The sequence below is a fragment of the Pezoporus wallicus genome, unplaced genomic scaffold (assembly GCF_028554395.1).
Source record: "Pezoporus wallicus isolate ANWC-B61680 ecotype Strahan unplaced genomic scaffold, APGP_CSIRO_Pwel_v1 contig_3952, whole genome shotgun sequence".
NCBI lineage: Eukaryota > Metazoa > Chordata > Aves > Psittaciformes > Psittacidae > Pezoporus > Pezoporus wallicus.
The window spans coordinates 9,589,295-9,614,557 of record NW_026635034.1 but is presented as its reverse complement, the minus strand read 5'-3'; the positions used below and the strand labels follow the sequence as shown (position 1 = coordinate 9,614,557).

Sequence of the window (25,263 nt, the reverse complement as noted above, 5' to 3'; positions counted from 1 at the left end):
TGCTGTTTTTTTTTCTGTTGTCACTTTATTTCAGAAGTGTAAGGCTTGATTCTGATTTTGCAGCAGTTTGAAGTATGAAAACTGCTTTGGTTTTAAAAGAGTTAGACTACAAAGAGCCAAGTTCTACTTAGTACCCATTGCCTCAAACCAGCTTGAATTAAAATGAATGTCTAATATTTATTTTTTTTGTTTGTTTTTCTTTTCTGAGCTTAGGTCTATGATTACTGTGATTTCTCCTTGCTTTGTACTGAGTTCTGTAGAAGTGGTCAGTGCTTTGCTGGTGGAGAAGTGCTAGCAGCTTACAGACTTATCATCTGGACAGAAGATGGTCACAGTTACATCTACCAGCTGCTGAACAGGTGGGCTCAGATGGGAAATTCACACAAAAAGTTCAGGTACAAGATGAACTTTGGGAGGTTTATTATGGAAAATCTCTGCATGTTGCAAATGATCAAAAACCAGAACAAAACCACTTTGGCACTCAAAGGTTTACCCTGAGTTTGACAGCCCTCCGTCTTTGTTTGACACAGCAGGGGACATAGGAATAAGATTAGCCATGTAGAACTTGGGCAGCTGGTGCTGTGATTTCAAAAAGTCGCTTGTAATTACTTATTCGGTAACTTTTAATTGAACTTGTGAATCTTGGATGTTGCTGTTCTGCTTTCTAAACTCTGACTTTTTAAAGCTTTTTTTTTTTTGCCTTTTTTTTGATAATGCAGTGGGCTTTCTAAAAGCACGTATCCTGCTGATGGCAAGGTGCTGAAAGAAACTGTTTATCCTCATTTACTCTGCTTTACTGATGTGAAGGAAAAAAAGGTAAATTGACAAATGTTTAGAGTAAGCTTTGAAAATTCAGTCATTATTTGTTTGCAGTTACCTGAATGGTCCCTAAAAAAATGAGTCCGTTGACAGATTTTATTGTTCTATGAAAACACTGAATAAGACTTGCTTATCCCTTTTTTTTTTTAATTTTTCACTTGCAAACTAATATCATATTTTTTTCTTAGTTCTTGGCAATGGATACTTTTTCCAGGGAGGAAAAAAATCCTGCCTTTTCAGCTATAGAAAGGCTGGGTGAAGTAATTTTTTAGTTGTATTGCTAATACTGTTTATGAAATAGTAATTATTGGAAGATGTGGCTTTAATTCCTGCTTGTAGTTGCATTAGCTTGTGTATTTACATGAGAGCTCAAGCAGGTCTTTAAACAATTTCTCACGGTATGCAAGGGTATGTGACTGGAAACACTGTCAAATATAAACTTATGTGATGTTTTCTAGCATTCTTTCTTTCTGTTGACAAATACAGGCTCTTAGAAAGCATTTTTTTGCATACTCTTGCAAAGCCTGACAGATTTCATTTTCAGTTGAAGGACAATAGCACAGGCCATTCAGCTTTTCCCCCAAATGATGTGATCTAAAATCAGATAGGATAACTGCTGAAGGATGCCAAAAGGTCAGATATTGTGAGGGAAAAGAAACAGCCAAAACACATGGCTTAGCAAATAATAGGGTTACAATGTTGTTAGGAAGCTCATATATACTTCCCCCAAAGTGTATGCGTTTTTAAAATAATCTCACCTCCCCTTTTCTAATATTTCTGCTTTTATATTTACCTATCTGAATAATTTTATAGCAGATTTGAGAAACAAAACTGCCTGTCATGATCAGTTTTGATCTTCATTCTTAAATTATAAACTTAACATGATAGTAGAATTGCTTAGTGTATAATTTACTCACAAACTTCAATCTTGTAAAATATATCCATCATATGGGGATGTTGTTAAACTGTCTTGAAGGAGCAGTATTAAGCTGTGTCTACATGAAGTAAACGTGATATGTGGAACAAAATAGTTTGTGCTGATGGCCTTTCATCTACATAATTTACTGTAAAGTATCTGCTTGTGGGGTTTTTATCCTCCTGCACACGTCTCCCGGTTTACTTTTGTGCAAAAAAAGGACCTTGATTTGGTGTTCCAAGACAGCTCCACAGCACAAAGCTAAGCATTCACTTCCAACGTACATGCCTGGTATCCACATTTGTTCCTTTGTATCAGCATATTGATTTACTGTTTCTTTTGGCAGAGTTTTTCTTTTGTAATGGGCTTCATGAATGAAAGAAAGGAGCCTTTCTATAAGGTTCTTTTTTCTGGTGAAGCTTCAGGAAGGATCACTCTGTGGCATGTTCCTGATGTCCCCGTATCAACATTTGATGGTTCTCCAAAAGGTTTGACAATTCTGTGCCCTTGATACCCTATTTTAACTATGTCTTAAAGTCAATTTTCATTAAAACTTAAATTCTCATGAAAATACTTTCACACTAGGGAGTGAGGCTCACTTACTCATTGTGTGATGATTGCCTGGAGTTAGAAGGAGCAAAACACTAACAAAGATGGGTGTCTAGAAATTCTTCACAGAACAGAAAATGTTTCTGTTTCCTTGCTGTCAGCCCATAAATAATTCTGTATCAAATGTCATGAAAATTTACTTAGTTGCTTCTGCTTACTGTTCTTCATAGGGAGGTATAAAAGAAGGGGCTTTGTGAGACGTAATCTAGTGTTGGAATAGCGCCTACTGATTTTCTGTCCGTAGGCTGCAGAAGGGATAAGTTGGGAAGTGATGAGGAGACAAAAAAATATATTGCTTTGGTTGGATTTTTATTTTGGTTTGAATAAAAAAAAAAAAATAAATCCCTGACTTACTTCCCACACCCTCTAGAGATCCCAATTACAGCAACATGGAGTCTTCAGGATAATTTTAGTAAACAACATTCAAAGTCAGAGGGCATTATTGATCATCTTTGTGCATCTAAAGATGGAATCGAAAGTGCAGTTGTCAGTTCCTCTGTATACATACCCAGTCTCGATAAGCTTGTGTGTGGATGTGAAAATGGGAAAATTTTTGTAACGCTGGGTTTAAACACTGCAAGAGCAAGACTTTTGGAAAACACATCTTTGAAAGGTAAGTTGTAAGGATTTTGTTTGAATTAATCTTAATCAAGCACAGGTGACTGCCTAGGGGTGATGGTCAGGGATAGAATGGGAAAAATGAAAGATGAGGATGTTCCTTTCCCCTTTAACTGATCTGTTAGATCACAGCTTAGTAGTACTAAGGTGCTTTGCTCTGTTAGGAGTCCTGGAATGGCTGTGGGGATCGAGTGGGGGTGGAGTCACCTGGAAGTGAGATACATGGAACAACTACTGCCCATATACTACTGCCCATACAACTACTGCCCATCGTGGACTGGATGATCAGGTAGTGAGGTGGACTGCGAACTGGCTGAAGGAGAGAAGCCAGAGAGTTGTAGTCTATGGGGCTGAGTCTAGTTGGAGGCCTGTAACTAGTGGAGTGCCTCAAGGGTCAGTACTGGGACCGGTATTATTTAATATATTCATCAATGATTTAGATGAGGGAATTGAGTGTACTATCAGCAAGTTTGCTGATGACACTAAGCTGGGAGGAGTGGCTAATAACTTGATGAAATATAACAAGGGAAAGTGTAGAGTCCTGCATCTGGGCAGGAACAACCCCAGGTTCCAGTATAGGTTGGGGAATGACCTGTTAGAGAGCAGTGTAGGGGAGAGGGACCTGGGGGTCCTAGTGGACGACAGGATGACCATGAGCCAACACTGTGCCCTTGTGGCTAAGAAGGCCAATGGCATCCTGGGGTGTATTAGAAGGGCGGTGGTTAGTAGGTCGAGAGAGGTCCTCCTTCCCCTCTACTCTGCCCTGGTGAGACCGCATCTGGAGTATTGTGTCCAGTTCTGGGCCCCTCAGTTCAAGAAGGACAGGGAGCTGCTGGAGAGAGTCCAGCGCAGGGCAACTAAGATGATTAAGGGAGTGGAGCATCTCCCTTATGAGGAAAGACTGAGGGAGCTGGGTCTCTATAGTTTGGAGAAGAGGAGACTGAGGGGTGACCTTATCAGTGTCTATAAATATATAAAGGGGGAGTGTCACGAGGACGGAGCCAGGCTCTACTCAGTGGCAAACAATGATAGGACAAGGGGTAATGGGTACAAACTGGAACACAAGAGGTTCCACTTAAACTTGAGAAGAAACTTCTTCTCAGTGAGGGTGACGGAACACTGGAACAGGCTGCCCAGGGAGGTTGTGGAGTCTCCTTCCCTGGAGACATTCAAAACCCGCCTGGACGCATTCCTGTGTAACATTATCTAGGTGTTCCTGCTCCGGCAGGGGGATTGGACTAGATGATCTTTCGAGGTCCCTTCCAATCTCTAACATACTGTGATACTGTGATACTGTGATATCATGACATCTTTGTCTTTTACCCCTCTGTAAAGAACTGTTGTATTTAGTCTTTTGAGTCTCCTGACATTTTATGAAATGTACTATAAAATACAGAACTATTCATAAAGAGCAGAAATAATTTGTGTACTACCTTGTTTCAGATAATGTACCTTACAAGGTTCTGAATGGTCATAGTACCAGAGTCACTTGTTTACTTTATCCACATGATAAATCGGTAAGGTTTGATCCAAGCTGGCTGTTATCAGGGGGCCAGGATTCTGTTGTGATCTGCTGGGATATATTTACTGGAGGCATCTTACACCAATTTAATCTGCAAGCTGGTCCAGTGACAGAGCTTTTGCGATCTCCAGAAAACTGTAAAGTAAGTAAAAGCATAATAAATTATGTCTAAAAAAAAACAGAAAAAAGTATCTCAAGATATGTGCGTATATAAAGTTAAAAACCATCTGGCAATACTTTTATCCTTGAGCACTCTATCCTTAGTTTATATTTCATTAATTATCTTGTTTGCAAGTTGCTTTTAATTTCAGAACGTTGATTTCTTATGAGTTTAACTTCAGCGGTTAAGAAAAATGATCTCAAACCTGTGACATGTTAGATTGAAGCTCTTTACATTCTAGTCACTGTTCTTAATATAATGATTATCAGTCTACATGTTAATCTGATTATGTCCTAACTTCTGAAGTTTAAAAGTGTAATCAGTAAGGCTAGGGGTTAGAACATAGTAAGGAAAGATTTGGACCAATAGTATTTTAATCTAAATTTGTATGGTTAATTTTGGTTCTTGACACATCCTTGTGGTCCTTTGCATACATATTTTTGTCATTTATGAGTTTCAGAATAATTTTGTATATTTTAAGTGAAATTTGTAATAAAATGTTAGATTTATTGTAGTGAATGCAGTATGAAAATTTGTGGAATGAATCCTGTCCCTGTTGTATTCCATGGGATAGGGATTTTATCTTATTCCTCTTAGAAAGCCTGTGAAATCATATTTGATACTTAAGGTTGACTCAGAGTTCACTTACATACCGATATTAAATAGTCCATGAGATGTTTTGCAATGGCGTAATTTCTTAATATTTGTAAGGCTTCCTTTAGCCTTTTTTTCCTGAAAACTAGGCTGGATTTAATGCCTGCTTGGGCAGTGCTTCAATTTTCTTTACGGGGATGAATCTTTCCATAGGGTGAATTCCTTTGTGTGTCACCAAAAATTACTTACAGGTATGGAAAGGAAGGCTTTTCGGAATCAGATCCATGTGGTGTAGCATACCCTATTTTTCATTAGAAATACATTACTGTTGGCTTTTGTGTCATAAGACCTGACACAATTTTGTTACGTGAACAGCAGTTTGGTTAAAGGTAACTTTTTAATACCTTTTTTTCTAGAACTGCTGCTGTATATTTGCTTATATAATCGCTGCTTTGATAGGCAAAGTATTATTAATCAAGTGTTTCAATTTGTTTTTTTAATTGAAAACACAGGGGAGATTGTATGTTTTCATGTCAGGAGATCAGTTGTACATTTAGCCTGTTAAAAACAAGTTGGAGATACAGGCTGAAATAAAACATTTTCTAAAATGAGTATGTTCTGGGAAAGAAATCACTGGGCAACTTGTATGAGGCTGGTTAAAATGATGTGGTTGTGACTGGTTAGTATTGAAACTGAAGTTCTTTCTATTTTGCAGTTAAAAGACCATGGTATAGTGTGTTGTGTGTGCAGTGATCACTCTGTAGCAATTCTACACCTTCAGAAGAGAGTATGTCTCTTACATGCCAGAAAGCACCTGTTTCCTGTGAAGAAGATAAAATTTGACCCTGTTGAAAATCTGCTAATTGTTGGATGTGAGGACAATTCGGTTTATATTTGGGAAATTGAAACAGGTAAAAACACAGAGGGATTTTTTTGTTTACTTTCCTGAAGTTTTGTTTGTCATGTGGTGTTATACAAACCTAATTTTTAAAAGATCAAAGCTTAAAGTACAATATATCTGTATTTAATGAAGGACTTTGTAAAATGAGTTCAGCATAAATTACAAGCGTATTGTGTTAGTAGGCTATTTAATATTTTTAAGCTGGCATAGGAAATGCCTTCTGGTGCTTATTTTTTCCTCAAATGTACTGAATTGCTGCTTTAAATAAAAAGGTTTAGAATAAAATGAAATTGAACTAAATTATAGTCAGTTAAAAAAAAGTGGATTTATACTCTGTGATTTTTTTTAGAGCTAGTAATATGAAGTTCTCATTTTTGCATTGCATTTTAAGATTTAAAAATTCTTTTCATCTCTGAAAAACACAGAAGGGAAGGTGCGACTGTTGTATGCAGTGTTGTTTTTATTTTTCTTTGGTGTCTTACTGTTGCTGAGTGACTATATGATGGCTTTGCTTAGAATTTTAGCTTTAGTTGCAGTGCTGGGAAAAACAGTACAAGGTAAAATTTTCAGAAGTTAACATTAGACTTTGAGTTAGGGTACTCTAAACTTGTTATCCTGCTTTTATTTGCTGTTGCTTCCTGCATAGCTTTGAATTGTGTTTTCTGATAAATATTTGTCATCCTTCTTATGCGTATTCTGGTATGTAACTAGTTGCATGATGTTTTCTGTTCATTTTCTCCGGTCAGGAGGGGGAATGGGTTCTACCCTTCTGCTCAGTCCTCTTTTTGGAGGATTTGTGGAACAATACTGTCTTGGGATCTTTCTTCCTGTCCTGTTGGTACTTTAATCCCTTCATTTTACTAGTCTCCATCAGCCTATTTGCAAGATTACAAACTGCTACTTTCCTCTCTTCTTTTCTCATTCCTCTAAAGGAAGAATGCCTCCTCTCCAATGTGTTCTTTTCTGTACCTGTAGCTATTACGAGATCCATGATTATTTACCCCTCCGTAATGGCAGCACGCACTTTTTCTATGCAAATAGTATTTCTGTTAACAGTATAAGCTGTTATACTGTTATGTCTGCCCCTATATATGCTATATATTATCTCCGCTGTGTATACTATTTATCTGCCCCTTTACCAAAAAGCAAAAATGTGAAATTAATTTGATTGTCTACCTGCTTTTTCTGTAGCAATCGCCAGAAAGTCACCTTTACTAGTGGTAAACTATTAAAGGTAGGATGGAAAGATATTATACTAGATTCCTGTTGTAACTAAGGGAAACGAGAGCAGGCATCTGAATGTTCAGCAATCATTAACAAATACACACAGTTTTATGGAGAAGCTTGTAAGGATGCCACAGGTTTTCGGCTGTTCTGTCTACACCTTCATTACTCTTTTAAAACTGATGTTGAAAACAGTTGAGAAATTTAGTTGTGGGTAACCTTGATATCAGATGTTTTCTTTTATGTCACAGCTAAAAGGGATACTTCTCAAAAACATGTAACAGTAGGTAGGATGTTTCCTAAGTACAGATCAATTTGAGAGTGAGGCATCCTTGAAGGTGATTGTACTTACACATTAGTTAGCATTTCTAGTGGAGTAATTTTTGAGACCAAAGTATTAACATGTGTTTGAAACTCTGCAATAAAATTGAGCACAGAAGTGTAATAAGGAACAAACAATTTTTTGTTTCCTTATAAATCTGTTGTCATAGCTATAATTTGAAAATGATTTTCCTCAGTTACTATCAGAACTTAATCACTTTAAGAAAGGAAATAGATGAGATACTAAAGCTTTAAAACAAACTTGAGCATGTAATGATTATTTTTCATACATACTTTTACAATATATTATCTATGGATTCCTCATAGTCTGTGCTATTGTTATATTTGTAGGGTACAGTGCAACAGCTCCTTGGGTGCTCCTGTGATGTCAGTTAAGGTTAAAGTTCACAAGGTGGCAACTCTTCATGTGCCTTTTGAAAAGACATTGGATTATAAAGGGACTCAGACCACATAGAATGTCAATCCAGCACTTTATATGCTTAAAAAAACCCAACAAACTGAAAACCCCCGCCCAACCTTCAAGCCAGAAGACCTATGCTAATGATATGAGAGAGTATAATTTAATTCATCATATCACAAAAAATAAATTTGTGTTGAATTAGTAACAAAGCTTATTTCTAGAGCTGTAGGGGCAGCATGAAGAAACACTACTTCTTATCAAGGCATACCTTTAGTAGGACTTGTGCAGTAGTGCTTGCAGGAGGATGCACAACAGAATTGTGCTTGTATTGTGCACCAAGGGGGCTTGTGTCTTGTACTTTCACAATTTTAAGATAAACATAATATCTTTTTCTTTGGTCTAGATATTTTGTGTAAAGTGTGTATTCTGGTAAAAATTTGGAAGGTTAAAATATATCCCACATCTAAAAAAAGGCCAACTGTGCAAGTTCTCAGCTTTTTACTTGTTCAGCCTTTTATTATTACTTCAGGAATGTGTAATACTAATTAGAAATGGTGCTGACAGGTTACAAGTATTCCAGACTTCTGGAGCTAATAAATAATTGCTAAATAATTCACTCTGTCATCTTCAAACTGAAACTTTTGGTTGTTGATATAAAGAGCTGTCTGTGTAGAAAAGGCAGTTCTGTATGTGGTGGCTTTGAATTAACCCCTGACAATGGGGATACATTGCACATTTTGGTGCAGTGGGGTTCTTCAGTTAAACAATTTCTTTCCTAGATTTCCAGACAGTAAGTACTGTGGAGTAAATTCAGTGCTGCTGCATGTGCTTAACAATATGGAAAATGATTTTGACTCATTAATTCTATAGAGATGCAAATTCTTGCACTCAACAGCATAAGAACTATTAGCTTCTATCACCATACAATGCCCAAGGCAGCCCAAAGGAGGGCTTGGAGCAGAATTACGTCTTTAATGCAATTTTATTTAGTACAGCTGGATAACTTTGTGCTAAAGTATAGTGAATTCTTTCTACATCAGTGAAATTTAATAGTGTAGGATTGGAATGGTACCACAGAGACAAAACTTAGGGTGTATTGTAAATTGTAACTGTCATATGTAAAAATGCTGTCTATTTCAAAGTTAGAGGAAGTAAAATTGATGCCACTGTTCGTATCTGTTGCATTCTCAGAAAGGGGGCAGATAGTTAAAAGTGTGGGTTTTACTTGCTGTTTGTATATCTTCTTTTACTAGTATCAAACAGGAATAAGAGTTACAATCACCACCTCTGAAGGAAAACAGCTGTAACACAAGAAAGGATGCAGTTATTTGCTACATTAGCAATTAACAGATTTTTTTATTTTTTATTTCAGTTAGGTATTGCTGACTAAAAGGTGCCATCTAGGGTGAATACCTGGGAAAGCCTACTAGGATGTAGCGTAGTTGGTTTAATGTTGAATTATATCTGTATTGCAGGAGAACACAAGAGGTCATGGCGTTGATCCTTGAAATTGGCCTGACCCAGATCAAGAGCCATGTAGATACTTTCTCTGCCCAAGTGTCACTGAAGCATTGTTCAGCTATATATGGGAAAGCTGTACACAGCATTACAGACAAACCTCTCCAGAAACACAGCAGCCTTTCATTATGATTTTCATCTGTTGGCAAGTGAACAGGCAGCTGTGCATAGTACCACATGCTTATGCCTGCAAGTGTATTCCCTAACTGTTAACTAGGGTGAAGAGTAGTGGTAGCCCTGTGCTTGGATTCTATTATGCAAATGGACATAAGATAAACTTTTGTTGTTTCTGTAGTTAAAAAGTGTTTGTTTTATTTCTTGCTATGCAGTTAGCTTCATGACTGAAGCTTTGCCTCTTTAAGTGAAAGGGGAGGACCTGATTTTGTCAGACTTGTATCACGTTTGCAGTTAAAAAAAAATAAATCTGAACAGCGTTACTGTACTGGAGTTAATGGATAACTGGGAGAACAGCCAGTCTGTGCGTAACTTCAGGCTGTGGGTTCAAGAATTTGCATTAATATTTCAATATTTACACTGGTGTAGAGTGGCCAATAATTCTGTTGAATTTGACAGAAGACTTGACAAAAGTTTAGGGGCATCTAGTACCTATGACTGCCTCTCAGTTATACCAGTTTAGCTTCAAAACTGTTCTTCCATCAGGTAATTAAGAGGCAGGCCCCTTAAGCAGATAAAAGACTCCATTGTACAGAACAGTTCATTGTCCAATTTCCTGTGACAGAGGCTGATGTACTTTTTCAGAAAACATTCTGAGGTTTTATAAATATTTGTCTTTTAGAAGGCTTTCATAATAGCTTTTATTATACTTTGTTGTGGGAGGAATGTTGTCACACAGATTAAAATGCAAACTAGTACTCCTTCATGTAGAATGTGTTGTACCCTCTGTTCATGAGACTGCCAAAGATACCTTATTTTACATAGTGAATGGGAGGTTACCAGAGATTTGTGGGCTGCCTTTAGTCCAAATAAATAGGCATTTCAGTATAGTTTATGCTGAAATGTGTTGAATACCATGAGTGTAGTTGACTTCAAATGAAATTTATCTAACTTGAGATTTCTATCTATACTTAAGAACTCTATTTATACTTAAGTCCTCTATCTATGAGCTAGTCGCTCATGTTGGTTTTATAATGAACAGAAGGAAATAGGAATAAGTAAAAGTCTTTTTCCCCACGTACTACAAGGGAAGTCTAAAGGAGGAGGAGGAGGGAGGGGGGCATAACTTGCTCCCTGCTGCTATTATAGGTCTAGAATAAGATAAATTCAGTCTCATCCTTGTAGTTCTTTGGAACAAAGAAATTATTCTAAGTTCAAATGTCATTATTACACATGCATGGGGGGTAGTGCTGTAAAAAAACAAGCCACAACAGAAGCCATGAACTAATTGTGTAGTTTAGTGCATTTACCTAAATTTTAATATGCAGATAGGGCAACTTTCCATTATAACTTTCCATTACAGTAGAATATCTTTCCATGACAAATATTGATCTAATAATACATTTGGTATATTAACATAGCATGTGTACAGGATATGCTCCAAACTTATGTGTGCTAGAAGACAAATATGAAAATCAATAACAAATTTTATTCTAATTTAAGTGCAGAATATTTTTTCCAATAGCCACCACTTGAAATCCACTTCAATAAGGAAATAGTTACCTGTATTGCTTTTACATTTTCCTAAACAGTTGGTCTCTTCACTTTTTTTTAAAAGGGTAAATATCAGTATGATAATATGTAGTAATAAAAGCATCAGTGCTTTTTTACTTGCAGTATACAACATATGGTAGCATGTCTACAGAGCCACGTTGCTAATATGTATTCAGAGCAAGGAAGGAATGGGTAGAATTTAAAGAGCAATCTTCCTCGCTCAGAGATAGCAATCTCCATTTATCAGAGGTAGATTTAGCCTTTCAATTAGTACTAGCTTAATATAACTTCATTCTGTGAAGTTCATCATACTTGTAGACAATGAATTGTCTACTAATTTCCTGTTGTTTCTATTGCTTTGCAAGTCTCGTTCTGTTTTATTGTTTTACAACATGCTTAGTGTGAGTTTAAAAATATAGTAACATCATTTAATAGAACTTCCTGTTCATTATCATAAGACATGTTTAACTTTACATTGCCATGTGATATTTTTCATACGCGACCAGGGAGTGCAAATTTGATAACTTTCTTGCATCTTGATGCTAGCTGCAACACTAAAACCCCCTTGAAACATATGCCTGAAGAGTATTTCTGCTGACATCAGATCTCCTGTATAGTCAAAAATAAGTGTATGCTTACAGTCCTTTTGAGAAGATGTGGTGGCTTTATCATCTTCCAGGCTGTTTTTCTGAATACACTGGGGATTGTCTTATTGCATTGTTGTCTATGACACTGTCGCTACTGTTATTGTTAATATGATATATTGGAATAAAGTCAAGTGCAGATACCACTCGCTTGCATTCATAGTGCAAGCCTAAACAGTACTCCATGTGACAAAGGACATGTGTCCAAAATGCAGGAAACTTTTTCTGATCCTTTTAAGTGGATCAGTAAAGGTGCTTTCTTTCACGTGTGATTGCACTAGTGCCATTATAATTTTTCAATAACTGTGTAGAAGCTGTTTTTAAAAAATGGTTTGTGAGCTCTAAAACTGAAGTTCAGAAAACTGTGTCATATTTGAAACCCCAAGCCTGGGGGGTCTTGCTTTTCTCATACAAAAGGGCAATTTTTATTTATTTTTTTTTAATACACAAAACCTGATTTATTAATTTTGCAAAAGTACTGAATACTCTTGAAGGCTCCAGTCCTTCAGAAACAAGGAACTCCATTAATTTTTGATTGAAAATATCTAACAGATTTTTACAAAACGCTTAAATTATTTATATATAATTTTCAAATTCTGTACTGTTTTTTTCCACATTGTGCTTCCTAGCTATGCAAGAGCTGCGGTGATCATAGTGATTTTTAGCACTTAATCCGTGTTTCAGTTAATGGCAGTGGTGATTTTATTGTACCTGCTTGAAATGTGCATTGCTGGGAAATAAAATTCATAAGGTATTTGAATATAAAGCTTAAGTATAGTACCTGCTTGGCTGCTCTTTTATTCAGTGACTGTCCTCTCCTCCAAATTGTTTATGGATCCTTAGCTACTTGGTAGCATTCTATGCCAATTAATTACATACAGGACACGGAATAAAAAATAAAGGACAACTAAAATTTTCTACATAAAATTGAATTGCTGTAGATGACAAAGATTAAAACAAATTGTCAAAGGAAAGTGTGTAACTGTACACGTAGGAAGGAAAAGACATTTAACCTTTAAATAGCTCTAAAGATGTAAAGATCATTTGTGCAAATCTAATTGCACAAAATAGATTTGTGTACTTCTGCATTTAGTTTTCTTTCCATGTACCTCTGAACTCTTGAGAAAAATTACTAAAGAAATATCTGTAATATTGCTTTATCCTCACTGTTTAATGTGTATTGTTTTCCCTTCTTGTGCTCTAATTGTATCCTTTTTTGAATATATTTTTTCTTGTGTTTTGCCGTGTTGGGTATCGCATTATCTGGGTGCATAGTAACAATATTTCTGCCATTTTCCTGCTAAGTGCAGAAGCATCACAGTTGTTTTGGTTTCTAACTTCTGCACCCAGACAAAGCAGGAATCCTACAAATGGCAGTGCTTTCCACAGAATAATTCTTAGGATGTTCTAGGTGTTCCATAATATTAAAAAGTGTTTTAATGTGTACAGTGTACCAGACACTTGCATAGAAGGGCCTGCTACCTTAATTCAAAGTTTTTCTTTGCTATTACTACCTCTCTTTGCAAACCTAACATGTTGTTGATTCTTATACATAATTTTCTACATGTGTTTTAAACGTGTATTAAAAACCCTTGCTTTTTTAATAGTGATAAATGAAAGACTGTCACTTTCATTGACTGAAATAAGATTGATTCTGTGTGTGTCAGCATGTGGGATGTATTCTGTATAGGCTTTGTTTGACCAAACAAAAAAAGTAATGGTGCTTCAATTAAAATTGTCACTGTAGTGAAAACTAGACTTCAGCATTGACAGTGCATTTCACAGAAGTGGGATGTTCAGCTTTGATTCCATACTTCAAGGTATGAAGATTTTATGAAACACCTGTGTGCTTTCATGACTTAAACCTGAATGATAAATGATTTTAAACACTTGCTGAGAAACAAAAAATCCCACCACCTTAAGGTGGAAGCCAAGCATAGAAAACTTGAGCTCAAGCATTTAAAAACTACACAGGTATCAGTAAATTCAAACAGGCTTTTAGTAAGATTGGCACCCCTTATAAAATATGCAGTGCCTAGCATTAGTCAAACCAATCTGTATGATCCCTTCTATTACAAAAGAAACCTGTATGAAACAAATTAACAAGTTTGGAAATACCCTGAAAATATTTCTCATTATGTTAATGCCACATTGAATAATTTGACCTGTTATGTAAAAGCTCTTCTGTTTTCATAATCATTCTTTCTGTGGAGAAAATGAAATGACCAATTGTGGTATAATAGATCAAACCTTTGATCATTTTGATGGTCAGAAATGCTGGAACACTTTCAGACACTGTTAAAAGATAATTTGTATGTAGTTATGCATGCTCCAATATTCTTGTAATTAATGTTGACAATAAGTCTTCTAAATCTCTCATAAAATCTATGCAAGTATCACACAAGGTGTGGGGTTGTGTGTGGCTGGGTTTCTGTTTGCTTTTTTAAGTAGACCCTCATTTAGTCTGACCTTTTTTTTTTTTCTCATATCCAAGAAATTAGTGCTTGAACTATGTAGATAACTAAGGGTTAGGTTTCATCAGGTGGCTGTGAGGAAATAAGTTGTACAGTTTTAATGAAACTCTTAGAATTTGGTTCTAATAGTTTCAGAGTTTGAGTATCAGCTCTCTAAAAACAGAACTTGTAAACACGGTCATTATTTTGCTATGGATTTATGCCTAGATTATTGTAAAAGCAACAATAATTACACTCCTGTGATGGTTTTATCCTTGCAAAATTTGGTCATTTACAGTCTCTTCCGATATCTTTCCTCATTTTCCCTTTTTCTCCCTCTGTGTCTCCATCATTTTCTCTTTTTCTCTTCAGGTCATTGGTCAGAATTAGACTTGAGAGTGGCCTAGTTGATGAATTCTGTGGTTGCAGTTCATATGCTGAAGGCTGTGGTGTAGCTAGGGTCAAAGTCATAGGAGTCACTTCCTTTCTGGTTATGATGAATACTGTGTAGCCTAAAGATCTGGACTGATGTATAACTCTGTTTTAGGGTCTTTGGGAACTACATCTGGGAAGTCTTCTGTGAAACTCACTGCATGCTTTTTTTTGTGGTTTTGGTTTTGGTTTTGTTTGTTTTTTCATGTTATTTATTCCCAGGCTGTTTATCTGAAGGGGGCCTACAGGGATCCTGGGGAGGGACTCTTCGTTAGGCACTGTAGAGACAGGACAAGGGGTAACGGTTTCAAACTTAAACAGGGGAAGTTTAGATTGGATATAAGGAGGAAATTCTTTCCTGTTAGGTTGGTGAGGCACTGGAATGGGTTGCCCAGAGAGATTGTGAATGCTCCATCCTTGGCAGTGTTCAAAACCAGGTTGGACGAAGCCTTGGGTGATACGTTTTAGTGTGAGGTGTCCCTGTCATGGCAGGGGGGTTGGAACTTGATGATCTTAAGGTCCTTTCCAACCCTAACTCTTCTATGATTCTATGATTCACTTTCTCCTGGCTAATGAAGTTTGCCTGTAGGGTCTGATACCCCCGTCCACAAATTCTCACAAATTCTACATGTACTCAATTCACACCCATGTGATAACTTTCCTTCATTTTAGAATTTATAAAATATAGTATTGGAAAGCAAGGCTTTTGTGAATACTCCTGTCTCCTATTAGGACAAACAGGTCTTGTTTGATATTCCTAATAATAATCTCTTAAACATTTACATTGCACCTGATTTCATCATCCCTTGTGAAACTATGAAGAATAGCCCTTTACAAAACTATGGCTCAAATACTAAATACCATGTTGCATTACTAGGAGGAGTTAATTGAAGACTGTGAAAGGCTTGTAACTCCCCTGAAGGGAGCTTTTCGTATTTGGAAAAAGGCTCTAGTGATTTAGCTCTTCTGTTCTTAGGTCATGGTCTGACTGTCAACATTAATAGTCAGGGCAGACACCACGTGGGTTAAGATCTTGATTTCTCCCCTCCCCACCACCTTCATGCTTAAGAAGCATCCTTGGAGAAAGAGAAAACCTGCAGGGAGTGAGTTAAGCCGACTGTGGAGTACTGAACTGAGACAAGATAACTTCTTGGACCAAGAGTAACTATAACTTTAAACAAGTAATACAATGCAACATTAAACTATTTCTGGTTTAGACAATCTTTCTCTAAGCAAGCAGCTCTGTAAAGAGATTCAAGGTATGTTCAAAGTAACATATATGATGAAATAACCTGATAGATAGAAAGTTACCCATTTACTGTAGTTTCTCTGTTCATCTACTGTCTCCTAAATCACTTTCTAAAAGATGTGAAGGATGAAGAAACATTGGCTAGCATGTTTTGAAAATGTGAATGAGAAGTCGCAAGCATGAATATATATATGCTTCAGAAGCTGTTTGAGCTTTTTGTTTTAATTAGTTAAGTTTTATCTGAAGGCTGACAAATGTTTTGTCTTTTATATAGCATCTTATATTTTATACATGTAAACCTCAGTTCAGTCTGTAGCTTGCACTTGAATATTTTATAGTTCTCTAAATTTGAGTCCTTGTTCAGTAACTACTTATTGATGTAGAATAATAAAGGGTAGTGGAGCTTGGAAAAGTCTGTCTCAGAAAGAAAAAGCAGTGTCATCTCTTGCCTAGTCTGTAGAAGCTAGGGACATACCCTTATACTGAGAGGAGTCAGGTATCTTTCTATTCATATGCATATGTGCACACATACTGTTATGTACTTTATACTAGCTGGAACATGTATGGAACGTAGCTGTATATCTGCTAGAAAGGATGTGTCTCTTACAGCTGATAGTTGATCTGCATTATTGTGTTATTAATAATGAAGTAAGATTATATATATTTAAAACAACCATCAAACAAACAAAAACAAAAAAAACAAAAAAACAAAACAAAAACAAAAAAAAACAAATCAAAACAAAAAAAAGTGGAAACGGGGAAGATTGACATGGTAAGAAGAGCTTGTATGAGGGAGGGTTTTCATTCCAGCCATTAAGGGCAAGATTCTCATCCACAGGCCATGTTTCAGGTGATAATAAAGAAATAGGCAGAAACTGCTCACATCTCTTGTAAGCTCTTCCATTCAGCCCAGTTTAGCAGATTTAATGTATTTCAACAATTCCTAATACAGAATTATTGTCCTTTGCTGTTTAGAATAGCTTAAATGCAGTCAGGGAGACAACAGGGGAGTTCTAATGTCTTTTTTCCTAGCTTATTGTGTCTGTAGCAGAAATCCCAAGATGAGGACTTGGCTGAATTGGAGAACTGCTCTTTTTACCTGCATATGTAAGACTGCATTATATATAAGATCCTGGTAGTTTGTGGCGCTCTTCACAGCCATCTTTAGCTAAAGGATATCTTGACAGTAGTTTTTTTTGAAAATGTATATTCTGAAGAATGTCTGTAATGCACAGCAGTTGGACAAGACTGACATCTTTCAAATGCAAAGAAAACATCAGGGATGGTCTCCCAAGACTTTCTACTTGCTCCTCTATACAGTGCTATAGTCACAAGGCATCTCCTTTGTTAATCTATTCCTGTATGTAAAATATTCCTTTAAAGATTATTAGATTTTAATAGGCTGGTGTTTGTTTGATCTCTCCTATTTCTATTTGATAGAATGTAGTTATTTTTGTTTGGATGTTGGTTGGAAATATATATGCTTACTTAATGCAATGTTTGTTCCACTTGCTGTGGGCCATTTGATACTAGAGTGGTAGGCACTAGCAGTTCGGGGAACTCTCAAGTGAAATGCTTGACAGCTGTCTTGGAGCAAGGTGGTAGACCTGTGAAATTCAAGCCTCTTCCAGTAAGGAACATAAGTTCTGTTTGCCTGATTCCAGCAGCATAGAAGAAAGTGGGTGGGAATTTCTTTTCAGATGAAATGTGTATTTATGGAAAGGGAGATCTTGACAGAAACTAAAATGATATCGCAGAGGATACTTGTTCTAAAAGCTTATTTTTATTTTTTTTCTTTTGCCACTATTAAAGAAAAGGATTTGTTCTTGACCGCATACTCTTTTCAAATAAAATCAATTCTGAAACCATTTTTCATTCGCAGATCACTGTTATGCTGCAAGATTCAGCTGAGTTACTAGGTCACAGCAGTACTGCAATGCTGAGGATTTTCAATACTTTAGCTGTGACAGCAAACAGAAAGCACTGGAGCCTGATGATATGACAGGTCATGTGATATCAGTGAATACCTCGTCTTGAGGCAGGATAATATGTGTGACCTCCTCGGTAAAAATACATCATCCAGTAAGAGCAGAACCCAGAGAACTGTGTGGACAGTTATAACACCAAGAGACACAATTTGTAGTATTTGGTCTAGAAGAAGAATAAGATGTTTTAACAGTCTCTAGCCAGTCACATCTGGTGGTCCAAAGCTGCCCAGGAGAGTAAAATACTCCACTCTTGTCTGTTCCTGAGACTTGGTTGCCATGGTCACAGCTTTAGAGAGATAAAGACTTTCTTTTCCTGTATTTTGTATGTATAGTAGGGGGTCATAGCAGTGGTGTTGCTGCTATGTAGAAAACCCTACATTTTCCCTTTCATTCATTGTTACACATGCTCTCCAATCAAAAGCTTTTGGGTGTGTTTGTTTTTAAAATACTTCAGGTGTTAGAGTTGTCTTTATTTCTGTCCTCTGTCCTGTATTCTCACATACAGGCTTTGCCTTTTCTTACTCCTCTATTTTTGTTTTCTTTAATATCAGATACAATGTTCCTGACAGTTAACTTCCAGGAATAATAACCACCCTGCTCCAGTATTGCTTTAACTGTTTGATCAGAATGTCACTGTCACATACACACATTCCCCTCTCCCTCCCTGTTTCTTTCAAATATGTATTTAGGAATCACAGAATACAGATACCTATTTTTGTCTCTGCCATCTACTCACTTTGGAAATGAGTATTTTGGGCTCTTCAGAAGTGTAGAGTACACTGGATAACAAAGACTTCATAATATTCACCCCTTTCCATCACACCCATTTCCCTATGCCCTTTGTGCCTTTTTATTGAAGCTCTATGTACACAAATCTGTACGTATGTCTACTCACATATACAGAGATCCATGATTAAGATGTATATGCAAGCAACCATGCTTTATAAAGGAACCATTTTGTAGAAGGTACTACTTGTGAGAGAGTTTAGATAGCTGCTGTGGATGATATATAAATAATTTAAGATGGAACTCATAAGTTTCTGAAATTGATTTTAAGATATCACAGACTTCTGTTAGTAAGAAACTAAGCTGGTTGTCCAGGGCATTGTTTTCTGCCTATAAATGTGCTTAAAAAAATAAAAACCAGAAATAGTAAATATTGTGCCTCTATGTGAGAGGTTGAGTCCCATCTCTTGCCCAGTGTGAATGCAGAAGGGATTTTTTTTTGTATTATTAAGTAGTTAATTTTCTCTTCTCCAAACGACACATGGAAAATGTTACACTTCCTACAAGCATGATTCCAATGCTGACACTTAGAAAAGAGTTCAGTAGGTAGCAGAAATGTTCAGCAACACATGCACAGTTGTTTCTGTTTGCATCCATAAGACTAGAATATGTAGAAGCACATCTATCAGCATTTTGAAATGATACATGTGTGCACGTGTAAAGTATAAAATATCAGTTTGCTTTCACGTACATCAAGACTGCCTCTTTATGTCATTCAGGCCATGGTCTTCAAAGGCAAAATTCTTCTGTCCCCCTTTTCTGTGACTTTTACCACTTCTGGTTTGTTTCTTTTCCTTTAGACTAAAAATCTTTTGTTCAACCAGAAGTTGTAAATTTGGCTCTGAAGCTATTTCCGGGGAATAAGCTCTGTTATATAGACAATAATGCAAGCCTTAAATATATATATTTTTTTTTTCCCTGAGTATATATACATTTATAGGAGGATGAAAAGTCAGGCAACTCATATCTTGATTTGTGACAGAAACATGATCTTATCCTCTTTTGCTACTGTAGTATGATAGCCTAAATTATTGTATTCTATTCTGTATATACAAGAATTTTTCACGTAATCTTCCACTTAGTCTGGCTCTAAGGGTATGACTGGTGGTGTGCACATATGGATGCATCTAAAGCTAGCAAAACCTGTTTTGAAGTTCTGTCTAATGCTAAAAAGTATGTAATCAGGTCTTTGAAATTTAATGCCATGCCCTCAAAATTCTTGGATTGATTAAAAATTTAGTATAATATTTGCCTTTAATACTTGTCCATAAAAATGATACACGGTAATTTCACAAGGATGTTATGATAATAGTCTTTCTGAAGCACTTCAGTATTCCTGGTAATGAATTACACAGACCAAGTGATACAGAAAACCAGGATAGATATGTATGTGTATCTATATGTATATGTATACACATATAAGTGTTCTTTGTATAATGGAATTACTGCAGAAGGTAGTAGGGAAAGCTTATTCCTTCACAGTTAATAAGGGAGAACAGCTACTTTTTTTAGTGATTTTTGTTCATCTTTTGCTGTGTATGATAGAGGGGGTTCTGTGATGAAACAGGATATACTTACAGCTTGAAAGACTACATTGCGTATATAAAGATGCTAAAGTAATATTAGCTGAGTGACTTATTGTGACTGTTATTTCTAAGTGTAATGCTGCAAACACTTTTCATTCTTTTAAGTATGTGTGTTTGCTTATGTCTACTATGAATTGTATAATCCTTCCTTGTAGGCTTCTATTAATAGTCTCTGTGTTTGAACTATTGAAACATTGCAATGTTGGGAGCATTGTAGCAAGGTTTGTTTTGAAGTATTTGTAGATATTCCAACTGTAAAAATCTTCGGGCAACTAGCTTTCCTTGCAGTAAATATTCAGTTCTGTGATGATCCCTGACAGTAGCTCCAAATCCTGGGGAGGGATAAAGAAAGTTACATACTAAAACCAACTGGGATTGATCTTCAGTTTTTCAGTGCAATGTTATACTAATCTATGTGATTCGATTGATATTGTAGGGGACAAAGAATCAGTTGCATTGCTTTGAATTCAAGGACTTTTGGCCCTGTAAATAACAGAGGTGATACTGCAGTGAACAGAAATGGATGAATTTCAAAGAAATAATTTCAGATGAAGAGTTTTTATACACATATACACACAAACACTGTATGAGATCCCTCAATCCCAGTCCAATATTTTTAGCAGGTGTTACTGATAGAACTTCAATGTTACACATTTTTTTCTGGTAGCAGGAAAGGGAAAATTCATGTTGTGTTACTTGAGGCTACAAAGAATTCAAACTTAAGGGAAAAAACATTTCACGTTACAGCAGATATTTAATACTTTAAAAATCCTTCACATGTCTTTTATCTCTGATATTTATAGGAAACATGCAGTTTCAGCAATTTCTTATGAGTTTAATTCCTATAGGAAATGTAGCGTATAGTAGGAGCTCATTTCAAATACATTTAAGCTCAGTTTGCATATCTTTAATGACAGTTATAAAGTGCTGTTACTAAAACTGTTACTAAATAAAATTATAACTAAACTGTATAACAGTTAAAGGGACCGGATTGCCTAGTGTTAAAGGAATCAGACCGCTATGATACACGTGCTATATTCAGTTGTTTAAAAAGTGCGAGAGGTAACGATGTTTTTAGGAATGGAAGGAAAAAATTGAGCTTTCCCTTGCTATTTGTAACCCAGAACACTAGAGGACAGCACTAAAATATTACATAAGCGTGTTATTGTTTACACTGTTAATGATACAGATGCTCTGTGAGGGCTTTGTGGAAACAAAACAAATGATTCTTGAACAGAGTTAGGGCAAGTGGTAGTCTTGACTTTCTTTTTCTCCTTTTGAAAATTGCATCTGACTTAACATATTATACACAATGCCTGTATGAATAAGGTATTTGCTGTAGTGATTTCTATAGAAATTACGTTTTGTTTTTTAATGTAATAATGCTGTAGAATAGACCCTTGTGTAAAATTATGTTCTTACGGTCTATAAAATGAGGAATTAGTTGATTGATCTGTAAATTCTTCATGATTTATCTGCTCACATGAAATGTACTAAGTTAATGCTGTGATACTTACACTGAAATTTGAATTAGTATAGTTTCTTGAAAAAAAAATGCATTTTCTGTTTTCGTTTCTCTAGGCACACTGGAAAGACATGAAACGGGTGAAACGGCAAAAGCAATTCTTAGTGCCATTGAAGATTCGGAATACATGGTGGCAGATACTCTACTTCCTGTATCTCAGGAGTCAAAAAGAAATAAAAATGCTGGATACAAGCATTCTAGCTTTTATAAATATGGCATGGTCTCTTACGATCTCACTCATACAGAAAAATCTTCAGATAAGGTAAGAAGGAAAAGTAAAGCATTTCTCCAGAGCAATGAGCTGTGATCCAAATTCTTTACTTTTTCACCTTCACTGAAAGTAGTCCTGTATAGGTGGTATGGGGACTTGCTTTAAAGTTTATAAAGGCTTGTTCTGACTGGCTCAGTTTTACATCTTTAACCCTATTTCATGCAACAAATGAGCAAGAGTGGGGGGGTGCCTTATGCAAGGTCACCAGTAGATCATCTCAGAATTATTTTCTCAGAGACTTTGCACCCGTAGTTAGACCCTATTTCCTTATGCCTCTGGCTTATGACTGCGCCTATTAGCAGTAACCTCAGAACCTCCTGGTAAAAGTCCTTAAACCAAATAATTGTGAGTGATGGGGAAGTTGTGCTCTTTCTCTTTGCTTTGAAAAAGAACAGAAGGAAATACCATGCTGAAACAAGTGTTAATGTGCTGTTAAAGCTGAGAAAACAAATACAGAGGCACCTTATGAGAAGGTTAAAAATGCAATAGTAATTCTGTTTGTAGCCTAGATACACCTATGTTTTCTAGTTATATGTAGATATTTAAAAAGCCTGTATTTGCTAAAGTCAAAGTATTAAAACTGTATCAAATGTAATACAATTTTCAATTCAATTAGGTGGATATTACTTTATTCAGGTTGGAAGATAATTGTATATACTTTTACAATACCCTGTTTGTGCCTCAGGAATGGATAAATACAGTGAGCTCTTGATACGAGTGTATCTTGAAGAGTGGGGCCTCATTCTTGTTTTTTCTTGTTTGTTACCTTCTAATTAACGGGTTTTGGGATTTTTGTTCTCTGCAATAAAAAGTTACGCTGTTCCTTAATCCTGAATTTAGATTAAAAACATCTTCCCACAAGTATGGGAATGTCACCGAAGTCTGCAAAATAGTTGAAGGATGAAAAAAAAGATGAAAAAATGCTTTCCCTCAGCTTGCATGTGGAAAACAGCCTCCAGAATGGTCTCAGGCCTTTTTCTGGCTTTATTAATTATGGTCAATTAAATACTGGATATTCCAAAGTTGTGTCTGTTAAAGTATAGCTTAATCCAAGTCCCCATTCTTCAATTTTCTTTTCTAGTCTTTTTTCATTGTTTTCCACAAATTTACATAAAATTTTGAGTTTATATTAATTATTGTTTAAATCTTAATATTTATCTTTGACCTTTTAGTAACCTTAGTCTGATTTCTAAAGTTCTGTTTGATCCCATTTTCTGAAAAGTCTTATTAGAGCGTAATCCTGCTGAGCATGTTGTGGGGCAGATGGTGCACTAGTTGGCCATTGACACAGAATCTGATCTCACTGTTCATTAAAAAGAATAGTTTCTTCTTGCCTTTTTTAAGAGGAACAACGGAAAAAGTTATAGTTGTGTTTGGAGTGTAGTTTTGGTCATACCTGTTAAATTAAAAATTGCTTGGCTTTTACGAAGTGGCTGGGAAGAAAATGTGCTGCTCATGGAATATGGGAAAATAGGTTTTGGTAAATTTTGATGTGTGAAGTTTCACATGCTTTGGGATTTATATCACAATAGGCAACAGTGGAGTTGTAATAATATTTTATAGCACTTCATCAGACAAACATCTTGGCTGCTCTGATTTCACAGTAAAATATTCCATTTTCTTGTTTAAACTTTCATATCTGGGACTTGATGAAAAAGTCATCAGATGAAAACTTTTTATTGAGAGAATATTATTGGTGTCTCTTAGACTTCGCTATGACTGTCAAAATATCTTTTATTTCATCTTTTTGTCATTATAGTCCTGTTATTTTAGTCTAATTTCCTGACAAATGAAGTTCTATTCTTAGGAAACCACTTTGCATTCATCAAAAATCTGTCATCCGTTACATCTAGCTTTTCTTCCCAACTCCATCCCCATTGCAGCAGGTTCCATAGATTAGTGTGGGAGATGCTGGAGGCTAAATATATAGGGTATAGTTAAATCTGAGAAGACGATAACAATGGAGGTCCCTTTAATGCTATTCCAGAAGTCCAAATGCAGGCTACACAAAAGGAGCATGGAGCTCTGATGCTTCCTTTAACACTGTTTTCTTATTGCTGAAATGAAGGCTGGTTATGAAATCTGCTGATTTTCTTAGTTCCTGTTCAGGAAACATTTTTTTCAGGAAGTGCTGTATTGACTCTTCTGGGTCATTGTTTTTTACCATTTTGAAATCCAGTCTCATGAAATTAGTGAAAGTTCTGTGCATATCAGAGTCCAGCATCCCATACCGTATTACAAAGCATATAATGATCACACAGGTGAAACTATCATAAAATTTTCAGCTTCCCAGAAGGCTTTAGTATGAATGTATACAATGAGTATTTTATTATCGTTTTGCTGCTTTTGCAAATTGTGTATTAGAAATTTAAAATAATGCTAAATTGTTAATTATTTTTTAAAGCTGTCAATTTCAGTCTTTTTAAAGAATTCAACTTCAGAAGATTTGTCACAGAAAAAATAAGGGGTAGCTGTTCTGTCCTGTTGGTATTATGTTTTTGAGTGATCCTTATTTTGTACTGTGGGCTGATTCGCATGAAGATAGAAAGAAAGATTCAGCGTTTTTTCTTAATGTTTAATATTACATGGTTTTATCATTAATATTATATTTAAGGCAAAATAATATTTATAAAGTAACCGTCTCTTTCCTCCATCCTAAGAAGAAAGCAGAAAAATATCCTCACACAGCAGTCCAGCTTCAAAGGCTTTCTTTCAAAACGTTTGTCATCATGTAAATCACAGATACAAAAGCCGAATGCTTTGATTTCATGGTGTTTTGACCATTTTAATTCTTTTATTGTACTGCACGTGCCAGTGGGAGTACCAATAACAGATGAGTGTGACAAATGCAGTTAACACAAGATCCATATTAATGTTGTCAAATCCTCTTGATATATTTAAACAGATTTTAATTATTTTCAATGTCAAAAGACCGAAAATATATAGCCTAATAGTTTTTCAAGGAAGCTTTACTTAATACGTGAATGTAAAACCTCTCATAAAAATGAAACTTTTATATTGGCCTTAGTCATTGACAT

The 25,263-nt window shown here is 35.9% G+C and overlaps 1 protein-coding gene across 4 annotated transcripts in view; it reads left to right on the top strand.

Moving 5' to 3' along the window:
- WDR72 (WD repeat domain 72) overlaps window positions 1-25,263 on the top strand; it is a 115,087-nt gene that overhangs the window by 23,541 nt on the left and 66,283 nt on the right. For all 4 annotated transcript variants that reach the window (XM_057397794.1, XM_057397777.1, XM_057397785.1 and 1 more), the window contains 7 exons: window positions 214-359; window positions 720-816; window positions 2,082-2,223; window positions 2,715-2,957; window positions 4,406-4,626; window positions 5,954-6,149; window positions 22,011-22,216. In XM_057397794.1, the coding sequence (XP_057253777.1) occupies window positions 214-359; window positions 720-816; window positions 2,082-2,223; window positions 2,715-2,957; window positions 4,406-4,626; window positions 5,954-6,149; window positions 22,011-22,216 (1,251 nt within the window). The remainder of the gene's footprint in view (window positions 1-213; window positions 360-719; window positions 817-2,081; window positions 2,224-2,714; window positions 2,958-4,405; window positions 4,627-5,953; window positions 6,150-22,010; window positions 22,217-25,263) is intronic.